The 25,666-nt window shown below is 51.8% G+C and overlaps 1 protein-coding gene across 10 annotated transcripts in view; it reads left to right on the top strand.

Annotated features, from left to right (window-relative positions):
- Positions 1–25,666, top strand: part of Banp (BTG3 associated nuclear protein) — an 89,804-nt gene that overhangs the window by 43,531 nt on the left and 20,607 nt on the right. For 7 of the 10 annotated variants that reach the window (XM_008840560.3, XM_008840555.3, XM_029567131.1 and 4 more), the window contains exons 5-8: positions 102–218; positions 2,970–3,145; positions 14,600–14,839; positions 20,537–20,704. In XM_008840560.3, coding sequence (XP_008838782.1) covers positions 102–218; positions 2,970–3,145; positions 14,600–14,839; positions 20,537–20,704 — 701 coding nt within the window. The remainder of the gene's footprint in view (positions 1–101; positions 219–2,969; positions 3,146–14,599; positions 14,840–20,536; positions 20,705–25,666) is intronic. The other 3 variants (XM_008840561.3, XM_008840559.3, XM_029567132.1) reach the window with 1 other exon arrangement.

Here is a 25,666-nt window from a genome sequence, read left to right as displayed (position 1 = left end):
CGGACCCCCTCTCCCTGACTCTGATGAATGACTGATGTGCTCTGACAATGACTGTTGTTGTTTTAAGGTCTTCTTTTTCTTGTGATTCTTTTGTTCCATAGCGTCGTCCCCCAGACTACAGTAATACTCAACAATGATCGGCAGAACGCCATTGTAGCCAAGATGGAAGACCCCTTGAGCAGCAGGGCACCGGATTCCCTGGAAAATATCATTAGCAAGTCAGTAGCCACCACCCCTACCTTCCCCTGCCACTCTGATGAGAGCCAGGGCACAGTCCCAGCACATGTCCATGTCTGTGGTCATGGGGTCGATTCTGTCAGCGACCACCACAGTTCTGCAGGTCGGGGAGGGCTAGCCCGGCACTTAGAGCAAGTGGGGTGAGATGGCACCAAGCGTGAGCAGCTGTGAGGACCTCTGGGCTAGCGTGCAGTGATGCCAGTGTTTGTACATGGTCAGCAGGCCACTCCCATCTGTCTGTTCCTGCAGTAGACCCTCTGAGTTTGCTAAGTGTTGCAGACATGTTGAGTTTGTGACTTTTCCCTTATACCTGTTCTTTTGAGACATGTTGATTGGAACCTCAGTCAGAAATGGGAGTGCACAAAGGCCCTGTCTCCATCCCGTGGAGGTAAAAGCCCCTTCAGGTGACCCTCTGCCCAGTGGCTCGGGCTCTATGCTTCAGGAGGGCTCTGCCACCTTTTGGTTCCCAGTGGTGTCCTCACAGAGTCCTGACTTTCTCCCTTGGGTTCCTGTGGGTTGTGGCTCCTAGCTTTGTGCAGGCATCTTGTTCTAGTCCAGTTCTTGTGAGACCAAGGAGGCCTTGGGCCTGACGTGTGGGTGCCGCGGGGGTGCCGGAGGCTAGCCAGGCTGCTGTGGGAGAGGGTGAGCCTCTGGAGTTTGCACTGAGGTCACGGGTATGGAGTGTCGAGGAGCCTGGACAGTTCTGTGGGGCCAAGTCCAGGAAGTGCCTGGTGTGGCTCCTGCATCTGGGATGGCGGGGTTTTATAGGCCTTTTGACTTCCCTGGTGGGAACTAGAGCTTTGTTTCCCTCTGTAGTATGTGATAGGTCACAGTCAGGGATGTTCACAGGGTCATTCAGAAGGCCAATCAGTCTTAGAGTCTCTGCTGAGTACTTTGCTGCTGGCTTGTGGTCATGTTGCTGCCCGTCAGGGCCCTGTGATGAGACTAGCTCCCGGGGGTTCTGGGATTCTTGATGTCCTTGGAAGCTGCTCCTGGGGTTTGTGTGTGGGAGTCATGGGGAGTGAGAAGGCATTTTTGGAGGCTGAGTCATCCTTGGATGTCTGACAGTATGGCTGGCTGGATGGGTGGATGGATGGATGGGTGGATGGGTGGATGGCTGGATGGATGGGTGGCTGGGTGGCTGGCTGGGTGGCTGGCTGGGTGGCTGGATGGATGGCTGGGTGGATGGCTGGGTGGATGGCTGGGTAGATGGCTGGCTGGATGGCTGGGTGGGGTGGATGGCTAGGTGGATGGATGGATGGGTGGATGGCTGGATGGATGGCTGGGTGGATGGCTGGGCAGATGGCTGGCTGGATGGCTAGGTGGATGGATGGCTGGGTGGATGGCTGGATGGATGGCTGGGTGGATGGCTGGGCAGATGGCTGGCTGGATGGCTAGGTGGATGGATGGCTGGGTGGATGGCTGGGTGGATGGCTGGCTGGATGGCTGGGTGGATGGATAGCTGGGTGGATGGCTGGGTGGATGGCTGGATGGATGGCTGGGTGGATGGCTGGATGGCTGGATGGATGGCTGGGTGGGTGGATGGATGGGTAGATGGATGGGTGGATGGCTGGATGGATGATTGGATGAATGGCTGGGTGGATGGCGGGATGGATGGATGGATGGATGGATGGATAGATGGGTAGGTGGGTGGATGGATGGGTGGATGGATGGATGGGTGGATGGGTGGATGGCTGGGTGGATGGATGGCTGGGTGGATGGATGCTGGATGGATGGCTGGCTGGCTGGATGGATGGGTGGGTGGGTAGATGGCTGGGTGGATGGCTGGGTGGATGGATGGATGGGTGGGTGGATGGATGGATGGGTGGATGGGTGGATGGCTGGGTGGATGGATGGATGGATGGATGGATGGATGGATGGATGGATGGATGGATGGATGGATGGATGGATGGATGGATGGATGGATGGATGGATGGATGGATGGATGGATGGATGGATGGATGGATGGATGGATGGATGGATGGATGGATGGATGGATGGATGGATGGATGGATGGATGGATGGATGGATGGATGGATGGATGGATGGATGGATGGATGGATGGATGGATGGATGGATGGATGGATGGATAGATGGGTAGGTGGGGGGATGGATGGGTGGATGGATGGATGGAGGGATGGGTGGGTGGGTGGATGGATGGATGGCTGGGTGGATGGATGGATAGATGGATGGATGGATGGATGGTTGGCTGGGTAGATGGATGGATGGATGGATGGGTGGGTGGGTGGGTGGCTGGCTGGCTGGATGGCTGGGTGGGTGGATGGATGGATGGATGGTTGGTTGGGTAGATGGATGGATGGATGGATGGGTGGATGGTTGGGTGGATGGTTCCCCTGCTCTTCGTGTTTCTTTTCTGACACACAATGGCCGTTGTGTAAGCCTTGTAGGCTGACCTCTGGAGACCTGAAAGCCGGATTCTAGGCAGAGTGGCAGTGAGTTGTAGTTTTCTTCTTTTGTCTTGTACATAGTTCTTAAATGTTGCTTTATCTTACGTGTTCTCTCAGCCCCAGACCGTTCTGTGTTATATGGCTGCTCATCTTCATAGAGGGAGCCTGTGGGGGCACACTGCATGTGAGGACACAGCTCCTGCACTGGTCCATGCTCAGTTAGGCATTGGGATAAGTCCACATGGCACAGTGAGTCAAGGCTAGCCTCAGCATGCCACCCATGTCCCTCTCACAACGTAGGCTGCTGTGTTTGTCTCCCGCCAGCGCTGTTCCTGGGCGTCGGCAGAACACCATCGTGGTGAAGGTGCCTGGTCAGGATGACAGCCACAATGAGGACGGGGAGAGCGGGTCAGAGGCCAGTGACTCCGTGTCCAATTGCGGGCAGCCGGGAAGCCAGAACATCGGGAGCAACGTCACGCTCATCACCTTGAACTCTGAAGGTGGGTCCCAGGACGGCTCTGCTTGGCCAGCTGCAGCGCAGCACAGCGGCAACTTTGTGTTTACTTTTTACATGTGGTTTATTGTTTTAAGAAGAGTGATAAAAGTGATGAAGAAAGTTAAACTAACTGGGAGGGCCACTGCTGAGGGGTGCCAGCCTTCTGGGCCCTTCCTGTGTCCTGTGTTCAACATGACTTTATAATTCACTTCTCTCTTTGCACAGAAATGCCCCATCCATGGCAGTAGGAGCTGCTGTCTGTCTGTCCTAGGCATCTGTCTGCCCAGTGTCTAGCTGCCAGCTTCCAGAGGGGAGTGCCAGGCTCAGGGAGTGCAGCGCTTGGGAGTGGGATCTGCAAGGAAAGGCAGGAGGAGCCAGTGACCTGGTCTGTGCCCTACGTGGTTTCTAGGGGTCCCCAGTGAAGGTCAGGCCCTTCTCTGAAGGGTCCGAAGTGCCCCCTTGAAGTACCCCTTGGCCCACGGCCAGCTTATGTGCATTTCAGAGGCCTTGCGTCACCTGGAGCCTCCAGGAGCCCTTGACCTTAGTGACTGTGTTGTGAAAAGAAGGAAGGAACTCGGACTCAGCTGTGTTAGACCTAAGCCTGTGGCTTGTTTACCTTTGAGGCTTTGTGAGGGTTTTGCTTCCACATCTTAAGTTATTGTTTTTTCCTATAAGCATATTTTTTTTTCTACTTAACAAAGATTTTCCTACTGTATCTGAAATACTAGGAACAGTATTTTTCAATAATTGCAGTGGGAGAAGCACATGCACACACACGTGCACGCACATGCGTGCACACACACGCACGCACATGCACACACATGCACGGGGAGGTGGGGTATGAATACATTCCAGTGATTGCTGAAGTTTAGATTGTGACTGACTCAAAGGCTCTTATGTAGAGAGCTCACTCTCCGCCTTGGGGCACTGTTGCTCAGCCTGGGACCTCCAGGAAATGGCCCAGTGGGAGGAAGTCAGCTCACTGGGTCTTGCCCTTCAGGGGAAAGTGGGTCCTGCTGCCGTGGGGTGAGCGGCCTCATCTTCATTTGCCTTGTGCTCCTGCCATGATGACTGGCCACCACAGGCCCAAAGCAGCTAGGCCAGTAAGAATGGACAAGGTACTCGGAAACTGCAAGATTCAGTAAAGCTTTCCTAACAGTCCACTAAAAGTTCTTGTTTCTGTTACTGTTACAGTGACAGAAAACTAATACAGCTGTTTTCAGTGCATTCACTAGGCTATACAACTGTCACCTTTATTTCATTCTAGAATGTTCTGATCATCCCTCAAAGAAATCACAGCCCGTTTAGCAGTCAGTCCTCTTTCCCTACAGCTTTTTCAGCTCCTCAGCCTTTACTTCGTGAGACAACAAAAGCTGCCTGTGTGTGCCGTCAGTGCTGATGGATAACACAGTGTGCCAGGACTGCACATTCGCTAACTCATGAGCTTGCTTTCTTTTGAAGAAGAGGTCATGGTTCAGAAATGTTTGGCTTTCTTGTTCTTTGGGAAGGGAGGTCACAGTGGCATACTGGTGGTGTGAAACGCCCTGCAGAGCCGTGTGCTAGCGCAGTGGGTTTTGAGAATATTCGTGGTTGCCTCGCATGGAAGTGTTGGGAGGACCTGCCAGGCAGGAAAGTTTCTCACTTTGGCCTCGCTGCCCACCTGCCCCTGCGGTATCAGCCACCGTCCTGGGGTACTCCTGTGTGCCGGCACGCAGAGTCCCACTCCTCCTGGATCCCCTGCTCCAGGACAGGTACTCACAGGGAGTGCTCGGTTACTCACAGGGAGTGCTGGGTTACCTGGCTCATGTTGTAGAAGCATCATTGATCTGGGGTGCCATGGACGATAAGCTTGTTGGACATCATCTTTTTGACCTCTGTGAAGAGTCAAGCGTTGCAGGCAGACAGGTGGTTATCTTCTTATGTGAGTGTCTGAGCCTGAGGGCTGGAGAACCAGACTTGGAAGTAGTTATTGCTAAGAATCCCCAACGTTGCTTTCGTTCAGATTTGAAGTCAGTTGGTTTAGACTACAAGAGTGCCATCCTGGCTTGTGTTGTTTTTGGTGGAGCTGGGATTGGACCTAGGGCCTCTGACGCTTAGCAAGTGCTTTACCACTGAGTTGTATCTCCTTCTCTCTCTTCACATTTTATTAAGATACTCAGTTGTCTAGACTGACCTTGAACTTGCTCCACAGCTCAAGCAAGCCTTGAACTTTCCATTGTCCTCTATCAACCCCAAGTGGCTGGGATAACAGGCCTGTGCCATGGCATTCAGCTGTGCCATCTCATTTTATCCTGGTTTTTTGCTTAATTTGTCCGTGGTGTAAATTCTGTTTAGATGGGACAAAAGGTGATTTCTAATTGTTTGAGCAGCAAATGTTAAACCTGGCGTTTGCTCATGTCTGCTGAGGAGGCTCGGGTCCCAGTACATCTTCACTCTGTTGAGCTGAGAGTATAAGCAGGCCTCAACATTAAGAGGTTGAGTTGGCTAAGTGTCAGCCACAAATTACCTAAGGCATCAAGGACTGAATCTGTTAATGAAGGGATTTATTTAGATTTGCAAGGAAGGTTTTATGTTCCTGCTGTGTGGGCATTAGCTAATTTGTACAGAGCTTGACTAATCCTTCAGGTGAAATGTTGAGTCTTAATTACAGCGAGGAAGCATTGTGCTTTACTGGCAACTGTGTTATTGTCCGGGATTGGGCTCAGAAAACTTCACAGTGTGGTCACATGCAGGGTGAAGGTAGCCTGTGTGTGGAGCACTGTTTCTCAGACTGTCGGCCGAGAAAGCCGTGTGTGTGTGTGTCCTGCAAGGTGTTAATGGTGCTGTATGCTATGATGGCAGATTAATGACAATTGCTGGGTTCACATAACATCAGCCATATATATATATGTAAAGAAGATTTAGCCAGGAGATGGAGAGATGGCTCAGCAGTTAAGAGCACTGACTGACTGCTTTTGCAGAAGACCTGGGTTCGATTCCCAGCACCCACACGGTGGCTGTGATCCACCCCTAACTTCAATTCCAGGGGAATCTCACGCCCTCTTCTGATCTTTGTGGCATTGTATGACATGGTGCACTCAACATACAGGCAATACACTCATACACATAAAATAAAAATAATAAATAATAAAATAATAATAAATAACAAGATTTAGCCAAAAACACCCTCTGAGGACTGGGCAAGATGATGTAGCAGGTAAAGGTGCCTGCCTCTAAGCCTGGCAGTCTGAGACCATCTCTGGGATGCATATGGAAGAGGAATAGAAATGATCCCTACAAACTGTCCTCTGACCATCCCACATGCTCCATGTTACATGAATGCACAGAGATACATACATGCCCCACAGTGCTAAATGTAATAAAAAATTTAGAGTAGCCCTTGAACATTTGTTTCTGTAACATAGGTCTTTGTACACAGCACATTTTCAAGTAATTAAGACTAGGAGGATGGCAGAGAGGGAGCTACCAGAGTGAGTCCACTTCCTCCAGACACCAGCACAGGGGACAGATGTCAGGGACCGTGACAGAAGAGAGTGATAAGGTTAGGCAGTCTCGGCACCTGCTGTGTGCCTAGCAGGTCACACTTCTTACTGCTGTTGCAGAGGCATCCTGGACGCTTGCCCATGTCATGACTGAGCATGGGATGGTTCTGTTGAGTCTCTAGGATTCATCTCTGGCCTCCTGTGACAGGTGCCCTTTGGGTCTCTGCTCTGTGAGACTGGAGGAAGGCCAGACAGGAGCTAAGTGGTCTGAAACTGACCTCTGCTCTGCTGACACCAACCAGAGCCCATGAGATGCCCAACCATAGAGAGCTGGCCTGGTGGCAGGTATGTGGTCCTTGCTTGTGGAGTGACCACATGGTCTGTGGTCACAGAGTCCTTCTTGTGGTTAGATAGTTTTCTTATGGTAAAAATACAGTTGAATTGTTGGTCTAGAACGGCTTACTCAAAAAAGAAAAATAATACGTACTCAAAGTGATGCACACTAAAACCTTTTGAAAGAAAATTGTAGAACGTGCCGTCTAAATTGAAACCCAGAATTTGTAGTTTGTGCAATGCCAGTGGAATAGATTTCTAGAATTCTCTGGGTCTGTGTTACAGAATTTTACAGCCCCAGCAAAGTGGACACTGGCTGTCACAATTGTCTTCCAGTTTGTGGCCTTCCCTCTGTTCAGGGCACAGGTCTCCTAACTTTTCTGTTCCCCTGTTCTGAACACTGGCTAGAAACCCAGCCACCTACATGTGCATGGGAACCCTGTCAAGGCATCTTGAAGTCTAGCTACAGGTGTCTAGAATGAATTCACTGGCACAGATGGGGCTCTGTCTTCCCTGGGCACTTCTGGACCCCTGGGTGTTGGAGTGTCTGACTCATGACATTTGGGGGTGCAGCGAAGAGAATTGTGAGTGTACAAGAACAGGATGTTTCCTGATCACGCAGAGACTCTTATTGTCCACCTTGGTGGAAGGACTGTGTTATTTGAAGTTGTGATTTGCCCTCTTCTGGACTGGAAACGTTCTGGGCTGTGTATGGCAGTGAGTCCTGGAAGGCGGTGGGACATGAGCCAGGGCTTTAGCGATGACCTTCACTGCAGGAAGCACTTGCATCTCAGGAAGCATGCACCCTGAGCTTTGTGACTTGTTTGGGCAAGCTTTACAAATGTCCTATGGAGCTGGGTGTGGTGGTGCATGCCTTTTATCCCAGTACTCTGGAGGCAGAGGCAGGTAGATCTCTGTGCAGGCCAGCCTGGTTTACACAGTGAGTTCCAGGCCAGCTGGGGCTGCAGGGGAATCCTGTCACAAAAAGACAGGGGGAAAAAAAGATAAAAAAAGAAAACAGATGTCATATGGAGATTAATTTTTTTTTTATACGGATGGAAAATATAACTTAAATGCCAGCTCTGGTCTGTTTGAAAACTTGCCTGGTGGTGACTGAGGCTGACCTCAGGGAGCTAATTTGATGTGAGGTTTGTAGCATTTGGAAAGTGAAGACCTCTGTATATCTGTAATGTGTGTGCTGTGTTTCCACTGGAGACCACCAGGAGTCCTTGGCCCTCATGACTGCTCAGTACTGGCCTGCACAGCCTAAGGAATGGCTCTGGAAATCCCTAAGTGACTGCCGCTCTTGACAGAAGACAAGGAAGGGCCTTTGGTGAGGCAGAGGTTGCCACAGCCCTAGCGTGTCCAGCAAGGTGTGGGAAGTGGGAACCGGCTTCCTTGTCCTTTGTTCACGCAAGCTGCCAGTAGGGACCATCCTCTCTGAGATGTTCCAGGTAGTGGGTGCCTGCGGTGTGATGGGAGGGTTGCAGGTGGTGTTTGTGGAGGCCGACCACTCTGGGGTCTGTCTGTCTGTTGCTCTGCAGTGTGTGGGGGGTAGATATGATGATGGTTCCTATACAGAGGCAGCTATGCTGCCCACGCTGTTGGAGGGGTCACTGAGGGGCAGGTGTGCGCAGCAGATGTGGGGCAGAGTGTCTCTTTTGCTCTGCAGGATCTTCTTATACGCAGCCATGGGAGCAGACGTGCCCAAGCCAAGGCCTCAGGGACCAGAGGACTGGAAGCCTGTGCTGCCCAGGCTTAGGAAGAGGGTCTCTGCCCCAAGGCTCAGGAATGTGGGCTTCTGCCTTCTTTTTTCAAGAGGAAAGAGGAAGCACAGATCTAGGAAATCCAAATTGCTACTGAAAGTTTTTAATTTTAATGGGGTTTTCAAAAACAATGATGTCATTGAAGATTTAAACGACTGGAATGAAAGGAAGTTGATTTTGTTTATACTTTTAAAGTAAAACCATAAGAATTTATTGTTTCAGATACCAAAATTGGATCAAGACATTTTAGTTAGAATAAGCATATCCTAGAATTTTCTAAAGGTGCATTTCAGATACTGATGTGGGCAGGTGCTGTGTTTTGTTTTCTGTGTGGGGACATGATTCAGTGTCACCAGCAGGAACCTGGGCTGGGCAGTGCTGCGTCTCCCCAAGGTCTGTATGCTGCGGCCGGGCGGATGGCAGTCTTTCCTTCCTGCCCCTTTTCTGTGTCAGGATGACGCAGCAGGCTTGGCCTCTCTTGATCTGGGAGTTTTTCCTGTTCCCACAGCAGTGACTGTCACCACTGCTGGTCACACTTGCTGCAGCTGGTGTTTTGTGCCTAGATGGCTTGAGAGAGGACTGCACACTGGCGGGCTGCAGTTAGTTTAGTGAAGTGGGGGCTCTTGGTGAGGAGCAGATGGTATATTCAGTGCCCTGTATCTGAGTTCCCTCACGGTCTGCTTGGAGAATTCAGTGCTCAAAGAAAGCAGATGCTGGGGCTGGAGAGATGGCTCAGTGGTTAATATCACTGGCTGCTCTTGCAGAGGACCCGGGTTCAAATCCCAGCACCCACATGGTGGCTAACAACCATCTGTAACTGCAGTTCCAGGGGCTCTGACACCGTCTTCTGTCCTCCACAGTGATTGCATGACATGGGTGCACTTAACACACATGCAGGCATAACACGCTTACACGTAAAATATAAATAAAGAAGGAAGGAAGGAGGAAGGAAGGAAGGAGGAAGGAGGAAGGAAGGAAGGAAGGAGGAAGGAAGGAGGAAGGAAGGAGGAAGGAAGGAGGAAGGAAGGAGGAAGGAAGGAGGAAGGAAGGAGGAAGGAAGGAGGAAGGAAGGAGGAAGGAAGGAGGAAGGAAGGAGGAAGGAAGGAGGAAGGAAGGAGGAAGGAAGGAGGAAGGAAGGAGGAAGGAAGGAGGAAGGAAGGAGGAAGGAAGGAGGAAGGAAGGAGGAAGGAAGGAGGAAGGAAGGAGGAAGGAAGGAGGAAGGAAGGAGGAAGGAAGGAGGAAGGAAGGAGGAAGGAAGGAGGAAGGAAGGAGGAAGGAAGGAGGAAGGAAGGAGGAAGGAAGGAGGAAGGAAGGAGGAAGGAAGGAGGAAGGAAGGAGGAAGGAAGGAGGAAGGAAGGAGGAAGGAAGGAGGAAGGAAGGAGGAAGGAAGGAGGAAGGAAGGAGGAAGGAAGGAGGAAGGAAGGAGGAAGGAAGGAGGAAGGAAGGAGGAAGGAAGGAGGAAGGAAGGAGGAAGGAAGGAGGAAGGAAGGAAGGAGGAAGGAGGAAGGAAGGAAGGCAGGCAGGTGGGTACAAAGTGTGACAAGCTCGTACTACAACTTCAGTTGGTTTCTTTTTCAGAAGGATTGACTGCTTACAAACCTGTATGAGTAAGTGCTGCTCTCTCTAGGCTCGGACCTTTAGTCTGCTTCTTTCTCCCCCCACCCAAATAGGGAGTTGTGAACATTAGAATGTTGAGTAATTCAGCACCTCCTACCAGGAAGCACACACAAAAGAATGCTATTTTGAAGGCAAGGACTGGCCTCAGATGCTCTTCTGTTGACTGGGCTTCTCACCGCCCTGTGACCTTGATAGAGCTTGTTATGCCCGCACATGGTCGGGGCCTCCTCGGTGAAGAGGGCCTGAGCCCCAGCTTCCTGGGCTGATGAGGACTGGTGACTTGAGCCTGGGGAAGGAGGCAGTATTGGGTCTGCCAGGGCTGGGTGGCCTTGGGCACGGGGCTTCCCTAGCCTAGCCTGCTCTGTCTCATTCTTAGACCTGGACTGCCACCCGCACCCCTCAGAGCTCATGGGCCTTGGTGTCCTCATTTCCAGGATACAGAAAGCTTATAGCTTTATTTCCTAGAGAAGCTTGGGTTTGCACAGGTGAGGCTCTCCTACCTCAGGCCAGTGAGGTGGGAATATTCCTGCTTGTGAAGATAGGACAGGACCAGGAAGCAACTCCTGGTGAGCCCCCTGCAGTGCTCATGCACTGATTTGGGGACAGTCACTCAGCGGACTGATCACGTCTGTCAGGCAGATTGAGTGGAGCATGCTTGCCCGTCCTGGATGGCAGTGGAACCAACCACTCAGACGTCTGAAAATGCTGAGGGTGGGCTCCCCCACTGGGCCGTGGGCTAGGCTTGCCTCCCTCCCTCCCTCCCTCCCTCAATGTTTTACGTGTGTGTATGGGTGTGTGGGGGGGTGGGTGGGTGTGGTCACGGGACATCAGGTAATAACTTGAAGGAGTGAGCTCTCTTTACTATATGAGTTATGTGGGTTCTGGGGATTAGACTTGGGTCTTCAGAGTTGGCAACAAGTGCCTTTACCTCCTGAGTCTCCTGCCAGCCACTAGGTTTTGTCATTTTTAAGGATACCTCCAGGAGTCTACAGAGCTTCTGGCTGTGCCAGACCCCAACTCCCCACCCCCCAGCCCTGAGGATGCTAAGATGTGGTCTCTGTCTCCCAGGGCTGGGCTGTGGTAAAAGTGTGTCACTGGCCGAGGGACTGAGCTGGGGATGATGTTGCTAGCAGAGGTGTGTGGAGAAGCAGGAGGCCACAGTGCTGCCCACTCACACGTGCTGGAGTCGAAGCACGGTCTGGGGAGGCTACCCTGGCCATGTCCTAGAAGCTCTGCGTTTCTCACACTTGGACTAGAAGTTCCTGAGAACACAGCATCGGGCAGCCTCTGGGACATGAGGTGGAAGGCAGATCCTGGTGAAGAGAGGCAGAGGCGAAGGCCTGTCCTCAGCGAGACCGAGGCCCGAGTGGCTGGTTATTCGCTGTGGACACTGAGCTGAAGTGTAGGAGGCAGGTGGCTTTGGCGTGCAGCGTGTGCAGCTTAGGGTTCACTGAGTTTGGTGCTTGCGGGGCAGCTGCAGGTAGGGCCACCTGCACCAGGACATCTTTGGGGCTGCTTCAGAGACTGAGTGGGGAGCACCCTCCTCTTCAGTGCTGCCTTGTAGGCTCCTCCGTGGGAACCCCTGGAGGAAGGGGCGTGGGTGGCAGTCTGTGAAACTGTCTCCTCTGAATAATCAGCGCAGTCCCGGCACAGCTGGGGAGCAGTTGTCCGCTGGCTGGATGGCTCACAGTTCTGGTGTTGTGCACACCCAGTGACACTTGGATGTGGTGTTGACTCACTGTTTGGAAATCAGTGTAGTACTCTCATCCAGGGTACTTTAGAGTCACCATAAACAGCTCATGGGGCAGAATCTAGCATTGTTAGTCCTAGGAATGGCCACTGTGGTCCTTGGCCACTTTAGACTTGAGCTAAGAGTCTGTGCCCACCGTTTCTCCCACTCTTCAAGGTCCCTGTGGGGATGACCAGCACCCTTCTGCCAGCTCAGGGCGTCACTGCCACCATGCTGCTCAGGGACCTCAGCTTCTGATTCATCCCTGTGCTTGGTGTCTCCAGATACCACCTTCCGTTCGGCTGCAGAGGTGTTCTGTTCTGGCCATGGTGTTAAACCCCCGCTCCCCGCCCCATCTTCCTTACTAAGGCAGCCAAGGTGGCCTTCTTGGTGTCATTGAGACCTGCAGAACCAGGCTTTAGGGTCTGTGCATTAGACCTCATGCCAGCCACATAATTGTCAAAACCAAGATTGTAGGTAAATTAGTATCTTAGAAGGTAGAAACTCCACAGGTAGACAGGTCTTTAGATCTTGCCTCTGTGTTTTGTTTTGTATTGTTGACATAGGACCTCTGTGCTGGATAGCTTTAGTATCAACTTGACACACCTGGGTTGAGGGAGCGTCAGTTGGGGAATTGCCTCTATTGGACTGGCCTGTGGCCACGTCTGAGGGCATCTTCTTGATGAGTGATGTGGGAGGACCCAGCCCACTGTGGGTGGTGCCACCCCTGGGCAGGTGGTCCTGCATTTTTAAGAAAGCAGGCTGAGCATACGCCAAGGGAACAAGTTCCTCCATGGCCTGTGCTCCAGCTCCTGCCTTCAGGTTCCTGCTCTGAGTTCCTACATTGGGCTCCTGGATGAACTGCGACCTGGGAGATGTAAGCTGAATAAACCCTTTCCTCCCCAAGTTGGTATTGGTCAGAGTATTTTGTCACAGCAATGAAGAGAACAAACCAGAACAACCTCCTTATGTAGCCCAGGCTGATCAGAACTCATGATCCTTTTGCCTCAACCCCCCAAGTTCTGGGCTTACAGTTGTGCACAGTTCCACTAGGTTTTATTTTGTTTTTAATAGGCAGACTGACTATAGCCATGGCTGGCTGATTTTCAGAACAGTGCCTATACTCAGTACTGTCTCTCACTGAAGCCACTGAGAAATGGCACTAATTACTCATCTTATTCTGAATTCCAAAAGCCACCCATTTTCATTCTTAGCTAGAGCTGAGAGCTCAGGCCCTCCCCCAACCCGCCAACAGCCTGGCTCAAACTCGCCCTGATGTTTTGTGGCAGTACCGTGATTCAGAGAACTAGGAGAGAGTATGCATATGGTACAGGCTGGGGTGTGGTTAGAGCAGAAGATGTGGCCTGGGCTTTTGGGTCCTGGAGACGGACAGTGTGCCAGGCCTGCTTCACCAGCACACTGGCTGCTAATGTAAGACTTCTTCAGACCAAGGAGCTCCTGAGCGTTCACCGGTGAGTCAGTGTGCATTCCAGTGCAAGGCATGTGTGTGGTGAGTCAGTGTGCATTCCACTGCAAGGCACGTGTGTGGTGAGTCAGTGTGCATTCCAGTGCAAGGCATGTGTGCGGTGAGGAAGATGCTTTAGCCTTGAGAGGAGGAGTCGATCCTGGTGCTCTGAGCACGGCTCAAGAGAAGTTGCTTCCCATGAGGACTCCCAGGCCCACCGCTGAGCAGTCCAAGGAGGGGCAGGAGGGACTGCGGGCCTCCAGAGCAGGAAAGCGTGCTGGCTCAGTGCCGTAGCAGACTTGGGTTAGGAGAGGGACTTGCTGTGGAGGCTTGTGCCCCAGATTCCTCAGCAGCACAGAAGACAACAGCTGTGTCTCACATAGGTGGGACCAAGTTTGTTTATAACCCCTTCTCACAATTCAGTGATGGATGTGCAGAGTTCCCAGTGCAACATCAGACTCAGAGTGGAGATTGGTGGGGAACGTGCTGGCCAGTGGCGACTGCTCACTCTTGTTCAGATGTGAGGGAGGCATAAAGCAGGCAGCATTTTCCCTGTTGGGCTGCAGAGAGAATCTGGCATTTGAGGCCACAGCTTGTTCGCTGTCCCTGCCACAGTCAGGATGGCTTGGTCCTGCCGCTGGCTAACACTGGTGGCCATACCTCGGCAGCTGCAGTGAGCTTTGACTGGGACCCGTGTGTGTAGCCGTCAGCTGTGTGGAGAGCACCAGTACTCTGTGTGTTGTGCACTTTAGCTAAGTTACGGCAGGTTGGCCCCTGTGGCAACAGCCTTGAGTGCCGAGTGCCGTAGAAGTGATGCTTTCCGCCATCTCCTCTCTGGAGTGGATTAATGAGAGCACAGCTGGCTCTCTGGGGTTAACAGTTGCCTCTGCCTTTTGTCGGACCTCAGATGTAGCTGTGGGGTTGCTCTGGTGCTCCTGACATCCAGGTGGAGGTTGGGAGCTTGGCTGAGCAGCCCCAGGAGCCTGTTAGATGTATTTGAGCTGTGTGCTGTGCTGTCTGAGCGTGCTCCTCAGCCTTGCTAATGGAGGCTTTTCCCCTCTCTCAGAGGACTACCCCAATGGCACCTGGCTTGGTGACGAGAACAACCCTGAGATGCGGGTACGCTGTGCCATCATCCCGTCAGACATGTTGCACATCAGTACCAACTGCCGCACAGCGGAGAAGATGGCGCTGACGCTGCTGGACTACCTCTTCCACCGTGAGGTACAGGCCGTGTCCAACCTGTCGGGCCAGGGTAAACATGGAAAGAAGCAGCTCGACCCCCTCACCATCTACGGCATCCGGTGTAAGTGCGTACAGTTGGTTCCTGTTTGACTTAGGAGGTTACCGAAGTGTTCAGAGAACAGAATCCAGACCATCTTTTCAGTGCTGAGGGTGATGCCGGGCTCAGTGGTGTCACAGAGGAGTGGGGGTGGGGGGAGGTTCTGGAGCCAGTATTAGCCCTGACAAGGCACTGCTTGGTGCTCTGTGCTGAGAGGGACACTTGGGACTGTGTTTCCCTGGGGACTTGCAGATCCTGGTGTCATGCATCCCTGGGCTGCTCTTAGGGAGGAGAACAGAGCCTCCTGCTGCCCACTGGTCACAGTGCCCCTGCATTGCCCAGTGGCATGTATAGAGTGCCACCTGCCTCTTGTTCAGGGAGGCTATGGCCGTGGCACTGCCATGTTTATGGGGTGACCTGACTCTGTTGAAGGGACCTGGGATGAACTGGCAAGTGGTAGCCTCTGTCCACCTGCAGGATGATTCCTGGGTTGGCTGTGTGTGTGGTTTCATGGGACCACACCTTTTACTTGTCCTCACCAAGGAGATAGCCAGCTCATGGGTAAGTCTAGGGGCCCCAGGACCTCTAATACCCAAGGTAGGTAGGTAGATAGGTAGGTATTCCACACTTTTCTTGGAAACGGGGACTAGCCTTGGGCCTTCGGAGTGCTAGGCTACTGTGCCCCACATTTAGACATTGTGGGCCAGCTCCGGGAGGCTATGGTAGGTGGAGAAAAAAGGGCCCTGAAACTAGACACATCTGCACAAGGGCCTGCCTTGCCTTCCCCGGCCACGGTCTGCGCTTGTTTTTACTTGGCAGCTAACTGTAGAGGCCGTGCGTAAGGGAAGAGGTACAGGTTATTAGCGATGACCATGGGCCTGTGGTCTCAGGCCCCTCACTAGCATGTTTGTGCTTGGCAAGGGCAGATAAACTTGGTGAGCTGCTGTGGGGTTGACCAGTGGGTCATCCCTCCACCTGTGTGGGCCCTCATCAGGGACTTGATATGCCCAGCAGGCTCCTCCCCTGGGTGCAGTCCCACCCTTGGAGGCACTAGGGACAAGCCTCCTACTTCTGTCCATCTTTGAGCAATGCAAGGCCTTGCAGGTTAGCACTGTGTTAGTGTTGACACTGAATTGTCAAAAATGGTTGTTGGTAGGGGCTAGAGAGATGGCTCAGCAGTTAGCGCTGGCTGCTCTTGCAGAGGACCCGAGTTTGGTTCCCAGCAACCACATGGTAGCTAACAACCACCCATAATTTCAGTTCCAGGGGATCCAACATCCTCTCCTGATCTTGGTGGATATTACATGACATGGGTGCACTTACATATCTGCAGGCAAAACACTCATATACATAAAATAAAAGTAGATTTTTTTTAAAAAAGATGGCTTGTTTACCTTTGACCCCTGAAGCCTCAGCTTGTCCAGCTTGGCCACAGTCTCTGTCTGTGCTGCTCCTTCAGAGACACGGCACATCCTGCTGGCTGTGGGAGACTTTGGTTTAAGGTCTGTTTTCCCATTTGTCACACATATTTTCTCCTTTCATTGAAACTATAGTAGGCCATGTCTTTAAGCACCATCTTCACAGTGAAAGAGGGAGGGAATTTTCTGTAGGGTGGTGGCTTTTTGGATTTTCTAAGGACTGATTGGCTCCCCAGTATTAAGTCACAAAGTCTGTACCTCGTGCAGAAGGGGCAGGGTGTAACTTTTACAGCAGCATGTTACCGCAAGGGACGCGCTCTCAGGCTTGAAGCCAAGCTGTACTTTTGTTCAAATGAGAATGTAGCCTAAGTTCTTGGGAGTTCTGCTAGTGAGTTCTCCTGGCCTGACCTCTGCAGAGGAGTAGGCGCAGAGCTGCCAGGTGACAGAAATGAAATGTGCACATCATTGGCAAACGACTTCCTGAACACACCTGTAGAGTGCAGTGTAGGCGGGAGACCCCCCCCCCAACCTGCACAAGGGCCTCCAGACCCTCTGAAGGAAGGTGGTTAATTTGTATAAACTGGAAGTCTTCCTGTGGCCAGTGGGTGACCCAGCTACTCTTCCTAAGCCACCCTCCTCCAGAGCAGCCAGTTTCTGGCTAGTTTCTGCAGCAGCTAGCTGTAGATGGCACATTCTCTGGGAGCCCAGAGTGCTTCCCATGCCTGGTGCATCTTGCGGTGTGCTGGGTTTCTAGGGCTGCTCTTAGAAAGTCCATCCACAGTCTGAGCATTGGACACAGGCCCATATACATGGCACCGCCTCTAAAGGAAGGGGCTTTCCCTCCAGCTCTGGTGGTGGCTGTCACTTCTTGGCGCTTGCTTCTCATGCTGTATCTTTCCTCCAGTTCCTACAGCTGCCCCCAGTGACCGTCTCCTTGGGTGTCCAAGTCAGTCTTTCTCAACTCCTTATAAGGACGCCGGTTACCCCCGGGGCGAGATCCTACTAATGTGACCTCATCTTCACTTAATTAATCACATCTCCAAGGACTTGCTTCTCATGCTGTATCTTTCCTCCAGTTCCTACAGCTGCCCCCAGTGACCGTCTCCTTGGGTGTCCAAGTCAGTCTTTCTCAACTCCTTATAAGGACGCCGGTTACCCCCGGGGCGAGATCCTACTAATGTGACCTCACTCATCTTCACTTAATTAATCACATCTCCAAGGACTTTGGTTCCCAGCGAGGTCACATTTGGAGGTCCTGGGAAGGACATGAATGGGGGTGGACATTGTTCCACTTAGTGCACAGGGATGTGGGTTTTTCTGAGCCTGGATAATCAGGTTCCATCTCTTACTAGGTCCTCATGGGTGGGAGAGAAGGCTACTCATGTGTCTTGCACATAGGACATCCATAAGTGCAGCATCAGTCTCCTGTGGCCTGCGGGGGTCTTGGGGACACTGAGAACACCATTTTGATCAGAGAGCCAGGAGTGGGTTTGGTCAGTTTGGACTGGTGGCAGAAGAACTTGTGAGTTACGGAGACCAGTGAGAGGTCCCTTCTCGGCAGGGACTGGGATACTGTGCTGTGCTTAGATGGCCATCGAGAACTCTATAAACCAGGGTTCTTGGGAGGCAGTGGGTCAGGGTGAGTTGGGGAAGGCGCTGGCAGGCTTTATGTCTGATGCCTGGATGGCACAGGCCTGCTCAGAGCACCCTTCGGCTCCTTCCCATCTATGGGATCCTGCTGTTGTTCTGGGAAGCTGCTATCATGTCAGGTTTGTAATTTCAGAAATGAGTTGCTGGCATTCAGTTTCCTGCATCTCCTCCCCCTTGGAGATGTCTTTGGCAGTGATAGTGTCTTCATTCCTCCGTGACTGATGACGTGAACATGCCACCCACCAAGGACGGAGATTACAGCTCTCTTTGTTTCATTTGGTACCTTTCACACAGATCATTGCAGGGGCCCTGGGCGGGCTCATTAACTGAGAGCTGGAGTCTGCTTTCATGACTTAAGAGTCATTAGTGGAGTTCTGGAGGGTGAAAGACTCTTAGCGATTATGGGAGACTCTTCTGGCTCTGCCACAAGTGGGTGAGAGTGAGCTGGGCCTCCTTCCACAGCTCCAAGGCAGGTACACCCTTGACCTTGGGCTTTTCATGGAGTCTCTTGGGCAGATGCAGGCCAGTGACCGGACATGTCTGTTCTTTTGGGGGGCTTTGGTTCTACTGTGTGTCCTGCTGGGACAGCCTCCTGAGGAAGTGAGCTGTGACAGGGGCCTGCCTCTGCTTGCTGTCTCCCTGAAGCTCTGACCTGGGGTTCCTGGCTGCGGTGAAGGAGCATGTGTGAAAGGGCAGCTGAAAGCTGACTGCAAAGCTGGCTCGTAACAGATCGCTTCCCCTTCCTGATTTTTGCCTCAAAAATGGACACGAGGGCAGCAGAGTTCTTATTTCACGACACTTTCAAATATGTATCAAATAAGGTGGTTGTCAGTAGTGGGTGTGTGGAGAGGTGATTGGCGGTTGGGTTTTTCTGTCACTGTAGTTGGTCACTAGCCTGAGACCTAGTAAGGCCTTCCTCCATGCCTGAAGTCACACACAGCATAGCGTGATCACTCAGTAAAGATCTGTCAAGTGATGATTCTGTGACTATTTGAGGTGACTTGGAAGTCAGAACCGGAGTCGCCTCCTTGCTTGTAGTCTCCTGTCATGCCCGAGGGTGGGAAGTGCTGGGTGTGTATAGTACAGCCTTCTCCCAGGTCACAGAGGTCTGACTGTGATCACAGTCAGAGGCACCTGTGTCCCCGTGCTCACAGAAAAGTCAAGGATTGTCTCCCACTGCCTGACACTTAGCGCCGCACCTATATGCTTCCTTTGCCTCGATCATTTCTAGTATTTTGGTCTCAATAGGAGCAAATTTTTAGAGTTTGGGTGGTAACTTAGCTCTTAGAAGATGGTTTAAATTCATGGGCTTAGTAGTCAAAACAGGAAGTTTTCTAGCTGAGGCTTTTGATTATTATAGTTTTGAATTCTTCTATTTATTTTTCTATTAATCAATGAAATTGCATGAGCCCAGCTGGAGAGCTCACTGTGTTGAAGAGTGTGTCTTGTGATGTCCACGTTCCCCATCCTTCCTTCCTCTTGATGCTGGGTATAAAGAAGGGGCATGTGGGTTCGTGAAATGGTAGCCAGGCTTGCAGTCAGCTGCCAGCCCCATTCTGTCTCCAGGGGCCTGTGGCCTCCTGCATCCTCAGTTTTCTCGTTGAGTGACATACCTGCGTGCTGTTCAGTGATGCTCACGGGACATCTGTACTCAATGATTAGCACACGTGGGCACCAATAGGTGCTCTGCCATTCACAGTGTGCATGGTTCCTGCTCCATCCCCTGCCAACAGTGTGCTGCAGACAGTGCCTTTCCCCTGGGCCTGCAGATGACTCCAGGACACAAACACCAGGCACAGTAGTCCTGCTTTCAAGGAGTGTGTGTTCTGGAAGGCAGCCTGATTGGAGGCTGAAAGCTGCAGGAGCAAGCATTAGATGAGGAGTGCGGGCAGAGTGTCTTCAGGGAATCACAGCTGCCCCTCACTGAGCAGATGTCCAGTAATTGCTGGAAGCTAGGACGTTCTGGTTCCCACATGTGTGTGAGGCCAGGATGCTCTGGTTCCTACATGCATGGGAAGCCAGGACGCTCTGGTTCCTGACCTCAGAGGAGAAACCCAAGTTCCTCGTGCCTGTGAGGGAGACAGAGCATAAACAGAATCATAGATATTTAAGGAGGGGATGGGTGTTCTGGAGATGAGGCTAGACTGGTGAGTGGAGTGGGAAGGCGAGGCACGGTCAGCCTCTCTGGACTCCAGAGAGGTCGGGAGGATGTAGCAGAGAAGGGTGATGGGTGGGTTACAGCTCCAGAAAGCCCTGTATGAGTACAGTGTTGCAGTCTGGGTTTGACTCTCTAGGCTGGTACATGCTGTCTGTGAGAGTGGGGCAGAAGTGGGAGGGTGGGGAGTCTGGAACCCATAAGAACTGGAGCTCTTGTATGGACATGAAGTCTGCTTAATTTAGAAGTTGAATAAATGGAAAGAGCATGCTGTTCTAGTTTGCACCTGATCTTGGAGGGCCACTTACCAACTGAGTGACACCCTTCCCTGATGAAGTGAGATTTTCTGGCTTGTTTTCTGGAAGATCTCTCAACACTCTGGGAGCAGGGTAGTTGGTCAGCTGGGTCTCTCACCTTGTGTTCAGTGCTCCTAGACAGTGGGCCCAGGACAGAGCCTGTGTCTCACAGTTTTTATTTGGGACATGTGTGTGTTTTCAGGTCACCTTTTCTATAAATTTGGAATCACCGAGTCTGACTGGTATCGGATCAAACAGAGCATTGACTCCAAGTGCCGGACAGCATGGCGGCGGAAGCAGCGAGGGCAGAGCCTGGCCGTCAAGAGCTTCTCACGGAGGACACCATCTTCATCCTCATACAGTGCCTCAGGTAGGCTCAGGAGAGGGCTGCCCCAAAGCCCTGTGAGCCCTCTGTCAGCCCTGGTTCCACTCCGCAGTGCCGCCAGCGTCCTGGGCAGTGGCTGGACAGAGGGAACGTTCGCGCAGGCCTTCCTCCCTCCGCCGGGCAGTTTCTCTCCTGAGCGTCCTGATGGCTTAACCGTAGTGCCATAACCTGCAAAGGGGCTGTGGCGAAGGGCTGCACCACAGTGTGCTCTTGACTCTTATTTTCAGGTTGTGGACTCAGGCTTGTCCTCAGGCTCACAGAGATATTCTCTGAGCCTGAGTTCATATTCTCTCTCTCTCTCTTTCTCATTCTCACACTGGGGCTCGAACCCAGGGTCTTGAGCATGCTAGGTAGGATACTCTACCATTGAGCTATGCTCCCAACCCTAAGCAGTCTTTTAACAGCCCTCTGCAGCTTTCTTGGCTATAGCGGTAGCTCCTGGAAGTTGAGCCCTGCTTCGGGGTCAGCTCCTGACCCAGTGCAACAGTGGAGGGCAGCGGTGGGCGGGCCGCAGGCTTTGTCCGGACTCTGCTCTGGAAGCTCGCTGGTCACTTGGGCCCTCCCTGAACATCCTTCAGGGAGGGCTTTTCCTCCCTGGTTTTGGCAGTTATCAGATAACTTAGCTTTAGCCGTTGCCAGGGCTCCTGAAGGCGAGGTGGCAGCTGTGTGGGCCACACACGTTGTACCTCTAAGGCAGTGCTTTTGCGAGTGGCATTCAGAGAAGCAGCTCAAAGGGAAGAATCTGGGTTCTGTCCCAGGAACTTTGTGGAGCATCCTAGGCGTGGGCACACACATTTGGTGAAGTTGCATCCAGCCCAGGAGGGTGTGGTTGTCGAGTAGGCCACAGACTTGTGACTTACTTGAGTATGATCCTCTTGCACGCATTGTATCTGGCTCCTCTCCTGCTCAGGTGGTGGTGCTGCTTGTAGGAGCAGTGTCGAGGTGCAGCCTGGTGGTGGGTCATCAGTTCTGAGTTGTACTGTGGTTCCTGCGTTGTTTCTTGTAAGCACCGCGTTCATTTGGTGTTTTCAAAAGGCGCTGTTTGAAATGTGGGCATTCTGCTTTAGTCAGGTTGCGGTAGCGGGGACTGCTGTGAATCTTCTTGCTGTAGAAAGTGGGATGACATCTGTGAAGCAGCTGTCAGTGACAGCCTAGGCCCATGGCCCTAGGTGGAGGAAGCCTGGGGGTCTGCCCTCACTCTGATGCCTCCCGAGGCACGGTTTGGAGCCTGGAGCAACAAGGGGGTTTTCAGAGACAGCACGGCAGAGTTGGGAGTAGCAGACCTTTGAGAGCCGAGGCAGCGAACTTGGTAAAACTAGAAATGAGCTCCCAGGTTGTACAGGTTCCCTCAGACACTCGCTGATCTCTGAGATGAGTGCACTCGCAGCAGACAGGGGCCGTACGTCTTAGCCTGTGCCCTGGAGTTCCCGCTGGGCTGAGAGGTGTCCAGATGCCCACCAGCCAGAACAGAGAGCCCCAGAGACAGGTCTGTCTTTCAGGAATGTACCAGAATGCCATGTATGCTCATGGGCTGAACTGTCCCCAGAGTCAAGGCAGAACTTAAAGAACCCTCAGAAGACCACACAGGGCTACAAGTCGCAGCCTTTTAATAGGAAGACAACAAAAATTCAGATGCACAGCCTGGGAGCATTCATAGAGTTTAGGATCTAATAAAAAATACCAAGAAGCAGGAAAGTGTGACCTATGACCTAAACAGACAGAACCAAACTCCAACCAACTAAACGGAAACCTAGTAACTAAGGAGACTGGTCTGGAACTAATGGCCCACAGCACTAACCTGTTATCAAAACCATGTGCAAGTACTTAACAGGGAACAGGGACATAGTAGAGGAGAGAAACAGACAAAGAATAGAAAAAAATGACCAAGCAGAGTTCTAGACCAAGCACAAAGGGGGCGGGTGCGGGTGCCTGCATTTCAGGCTGAGACTGGCTTTTACATCACAAGTGAGGTTAGTGGACAGGACCTTGAGCAAGATCTCACCACAAAGGCATCAGTAATGGAGTGTGCTAGCCTGTGTTACTGTGAAAGGAGATCTCAGAATGAGGGAAGGAACAGTTGTGCAGCCGTCGCTGTGCCTCGCAGCTTCTGCCCAGGTGCACACAGCTGAGCAGCTTGCGCTGGCCTCTGCTGTGTTCATGTGCGCCTGCTCACTCTGTGCCTGAGTTACCACTGTGCTGGTCTGAACCAAGGTCATAGGGCTGTTAGGAGGGCTGTCCAGAGACGAGCTTTTGTGTTGACAGTGGAACTTGGAACCATGGTCTTTGAAGGAAAGAAAGGGTGAGACATTCTGACTGTACAAGGCCTGGTAGTGTCCATCAAGGGCCAAGGAGGTGCAGGTGCCAAGGGGTTGGCACAGGAGAAAACAGGTCAGCATTCCATTCGCACCCCGGACATCAGGCCATTACTCTGTGTCTGGGTCTTGGAGGTGCTCAAGTGGGCTGGTGTGGAATCAGTCAGTTCACTTTAGGGTTTGGGTACCTGTGGAGTGGCCTTCAGGTTCACATTCCTGAGTGACACTCACTTGCTGGACCAACCCATCCTTTAGTCTGGTGAGGGTTTTAAGTCTTTGGGACCTCTGGTCTTGGAGTCAGCAATGACTTCATAGGTAGAGACTCAGGTGCATCTTCCCCGAGCCAAGTAATAGGCTGTGCCTGTTCCATAGTTCCCGGTCTAGTCAGGCCCTGCCTTCCTGTTTACTGGCCAGTATTTGATCTCTTGGTTATTTGGGTTTCTTACCACTGCGTAGCTTCGTGTGATGACTTTATTTTTTTATTACTATCTTAAAATTTTATGTGTATGAGTGTATTGTCTGAATGTATGTAAGTGCACCCATGTCGTGCATGCCACAGAGGTCAGAAGAGGGCATCGGATCCCCTGGAATTGGAGTTGCAGATGGTTGTTAGCCACCATGTGGGTGCTGGAATCAAACCCTGGTCCTCTGAAAGAACAGACAGGGCTCTTAACCACTGAGCCCTCTCTCCCTCCACCTCTTTCTCTTTTTTTTTTTTTTTGGGAGACAGGGTCTCCCAGTAGCCCCAGCTGACCTGGAACTCACTATGTAGACCAGGCTGGCTAGCCTTGCTCTCGCAGTGATCTGCGTACCTCTGCCTTCCGAGTGCTGGGATTAAAGGCCTGTACCACCACGCCCTGTGTACGTTTTTTTTCTTAATTTTCAAATTTTTCCTAGTAGGTAGTTGCCTTTCTTTATTTTCTTCTTTGCGTAGAATAGGCTTTTTCTCTAAGATGCTGTGGATACTGGCTTATTGTCGGTGACAACCAGCCCTGTAATTTCTTAAGTGCCCAAGTCTTGGGCAGGTCCCCAGGAGTGGTATGTCTGAGCAACCATGGCAGTTGCCAGCCCACAAGCAGTGGTTGAGGACAAGCCCTGGTGTGTCCTGGCCTGACCCAAGGACCATTCCCTAAGACACTGCCAGGTGACAGCCACACTTTGTGCCTGACCTGAGTCTCCAGTGCTGATGGGCATGGCTAGCAGGAAATAGTGCTGGCCCCTGTTGCCCAGATGTTTGGCCTAGGAGGGAAACCTACATATGGTGGGAGGGTACTATTCAAGGTGGAAGCTTCCAGAACACCGTGGGGCACGATGTACACAATTCTTTGTTCCTGTGACTTTAGGGGTCTGTCGTCAGATGCAGTAAGAGCAGAGTGGCCTCTGAACTAGTAGTTCCAGACCCAGGCCACTGTGGGTGAGGCAGACAGGCCCTGCTCCTGCGGAGGCCTCAGCACCCTCTGGGTCATGCGAAGACTGCTGCTTCGTAGCTGCTGCTGACACATATGTTGTCAGTTTTAATGCTCTACATTCTTGGCAAAGGTCTGATTGAGCAGAGTGGGTGGTTAGGCGGAGGGACTTCCGGAACCATTGCCATTGTTCTGTGTCTGCTGCTGCCCTAGCAAAACAGTTCTGCTGTTCAAGGCTATTTTGGTGACAGAAAAATATAATTAAGCCAGAATTCATTAATTTAAAATTGGTATTGATTCCAGCTGGGATGGCCTTGTCACCTTAGGGTTGTCAGCAGAGAGAAGAGGGACGTCCAAAAACATACTATGCATGTGTTTCCTTTCCTTTCTTTTTAAAAATATTTGTGTTCAGCCCGGTGTGGTGGTGCACGCCTTTAATCCCAGCATTCCAGATGCAGAGGCAGGCGGATCTCTGTGAGTTCGAGGCCAGCCTGGTCTACATAGTGAGTTCCAGGATAGCTGGGGCTACAGGGAGACCTTGTCTCAAAAAGACCGCCCCCCCCAAAAAAAAATTGTGTTCATCTCTTACCACATTTTATATTTTGTGTGTGTGTACGTGTATGTATGGGGGCACATGTTTCATGTCAAACATGTGAAGATCAACTTGAAGATTATCTCCTACACCATGTGGGTCCTTGGGGATCAGACTCAGGCTGTTAGGTTTAGGGCACGTACGTGCCTTTTACTTACTGAACCATCTTAACTGGCCCTGTAAATAACAAAGGCTAGCAAGTTTGTTTATTTGGTAGTGCTGGGGATGGGACCTAGGACCTTATACATCTACGCAAGTGCTGTGCCATTGAGCCTTATCTTCATCTGTGTGTGTGTGTGTGTATGTGTGTGTGTATGTGTGTATGTGTGTGTGTGTATGTATGTATGTGTGTATGTGTGTGTGTGTGTGTGTGTATGTGGGTATGTGCATGACAGTGAAGATGTCCAAGGAGGCCAGACTAGGGCATGGGATCCCCTAGACCTAGAGTTACAGGTAGTTGTAAGCCACGCAATATGGGTGCTGGGAACTGAACTCTGGTCCTCTGCAAGAGCAATATTTACTCCTAGCTGTTGAACCATCTCTTCAGCCCCAACCTTGAACTTCTAATCCTCCCAAGTGCTGGGATTATTACCACACCCAGTTTAAGGAGTGCTAGGACTCAAACTCAAGGCATTCT

Source organism: Nannospalax galili, unplaced genomic scaffold (genome assembly GCF_000622305.1).
Source record: "Nannospalax galili isolate Female #2095 unplaced genomic scaffold, S.galili_v1.0 scaffold459, whole genome shotgun sequence".
NCBI classification, from domain to species: domain Eukaryota; kingdom Metazoa; phylum Chordata; class Mammalia; order Rodentia; family Spalacidae; genus Nannospalax; species Nannospalax galili.
Note: the sequence above shows the minus strand (reverse complement) of the source record. Positions and strands in the feature narration are given on the sequence as shown.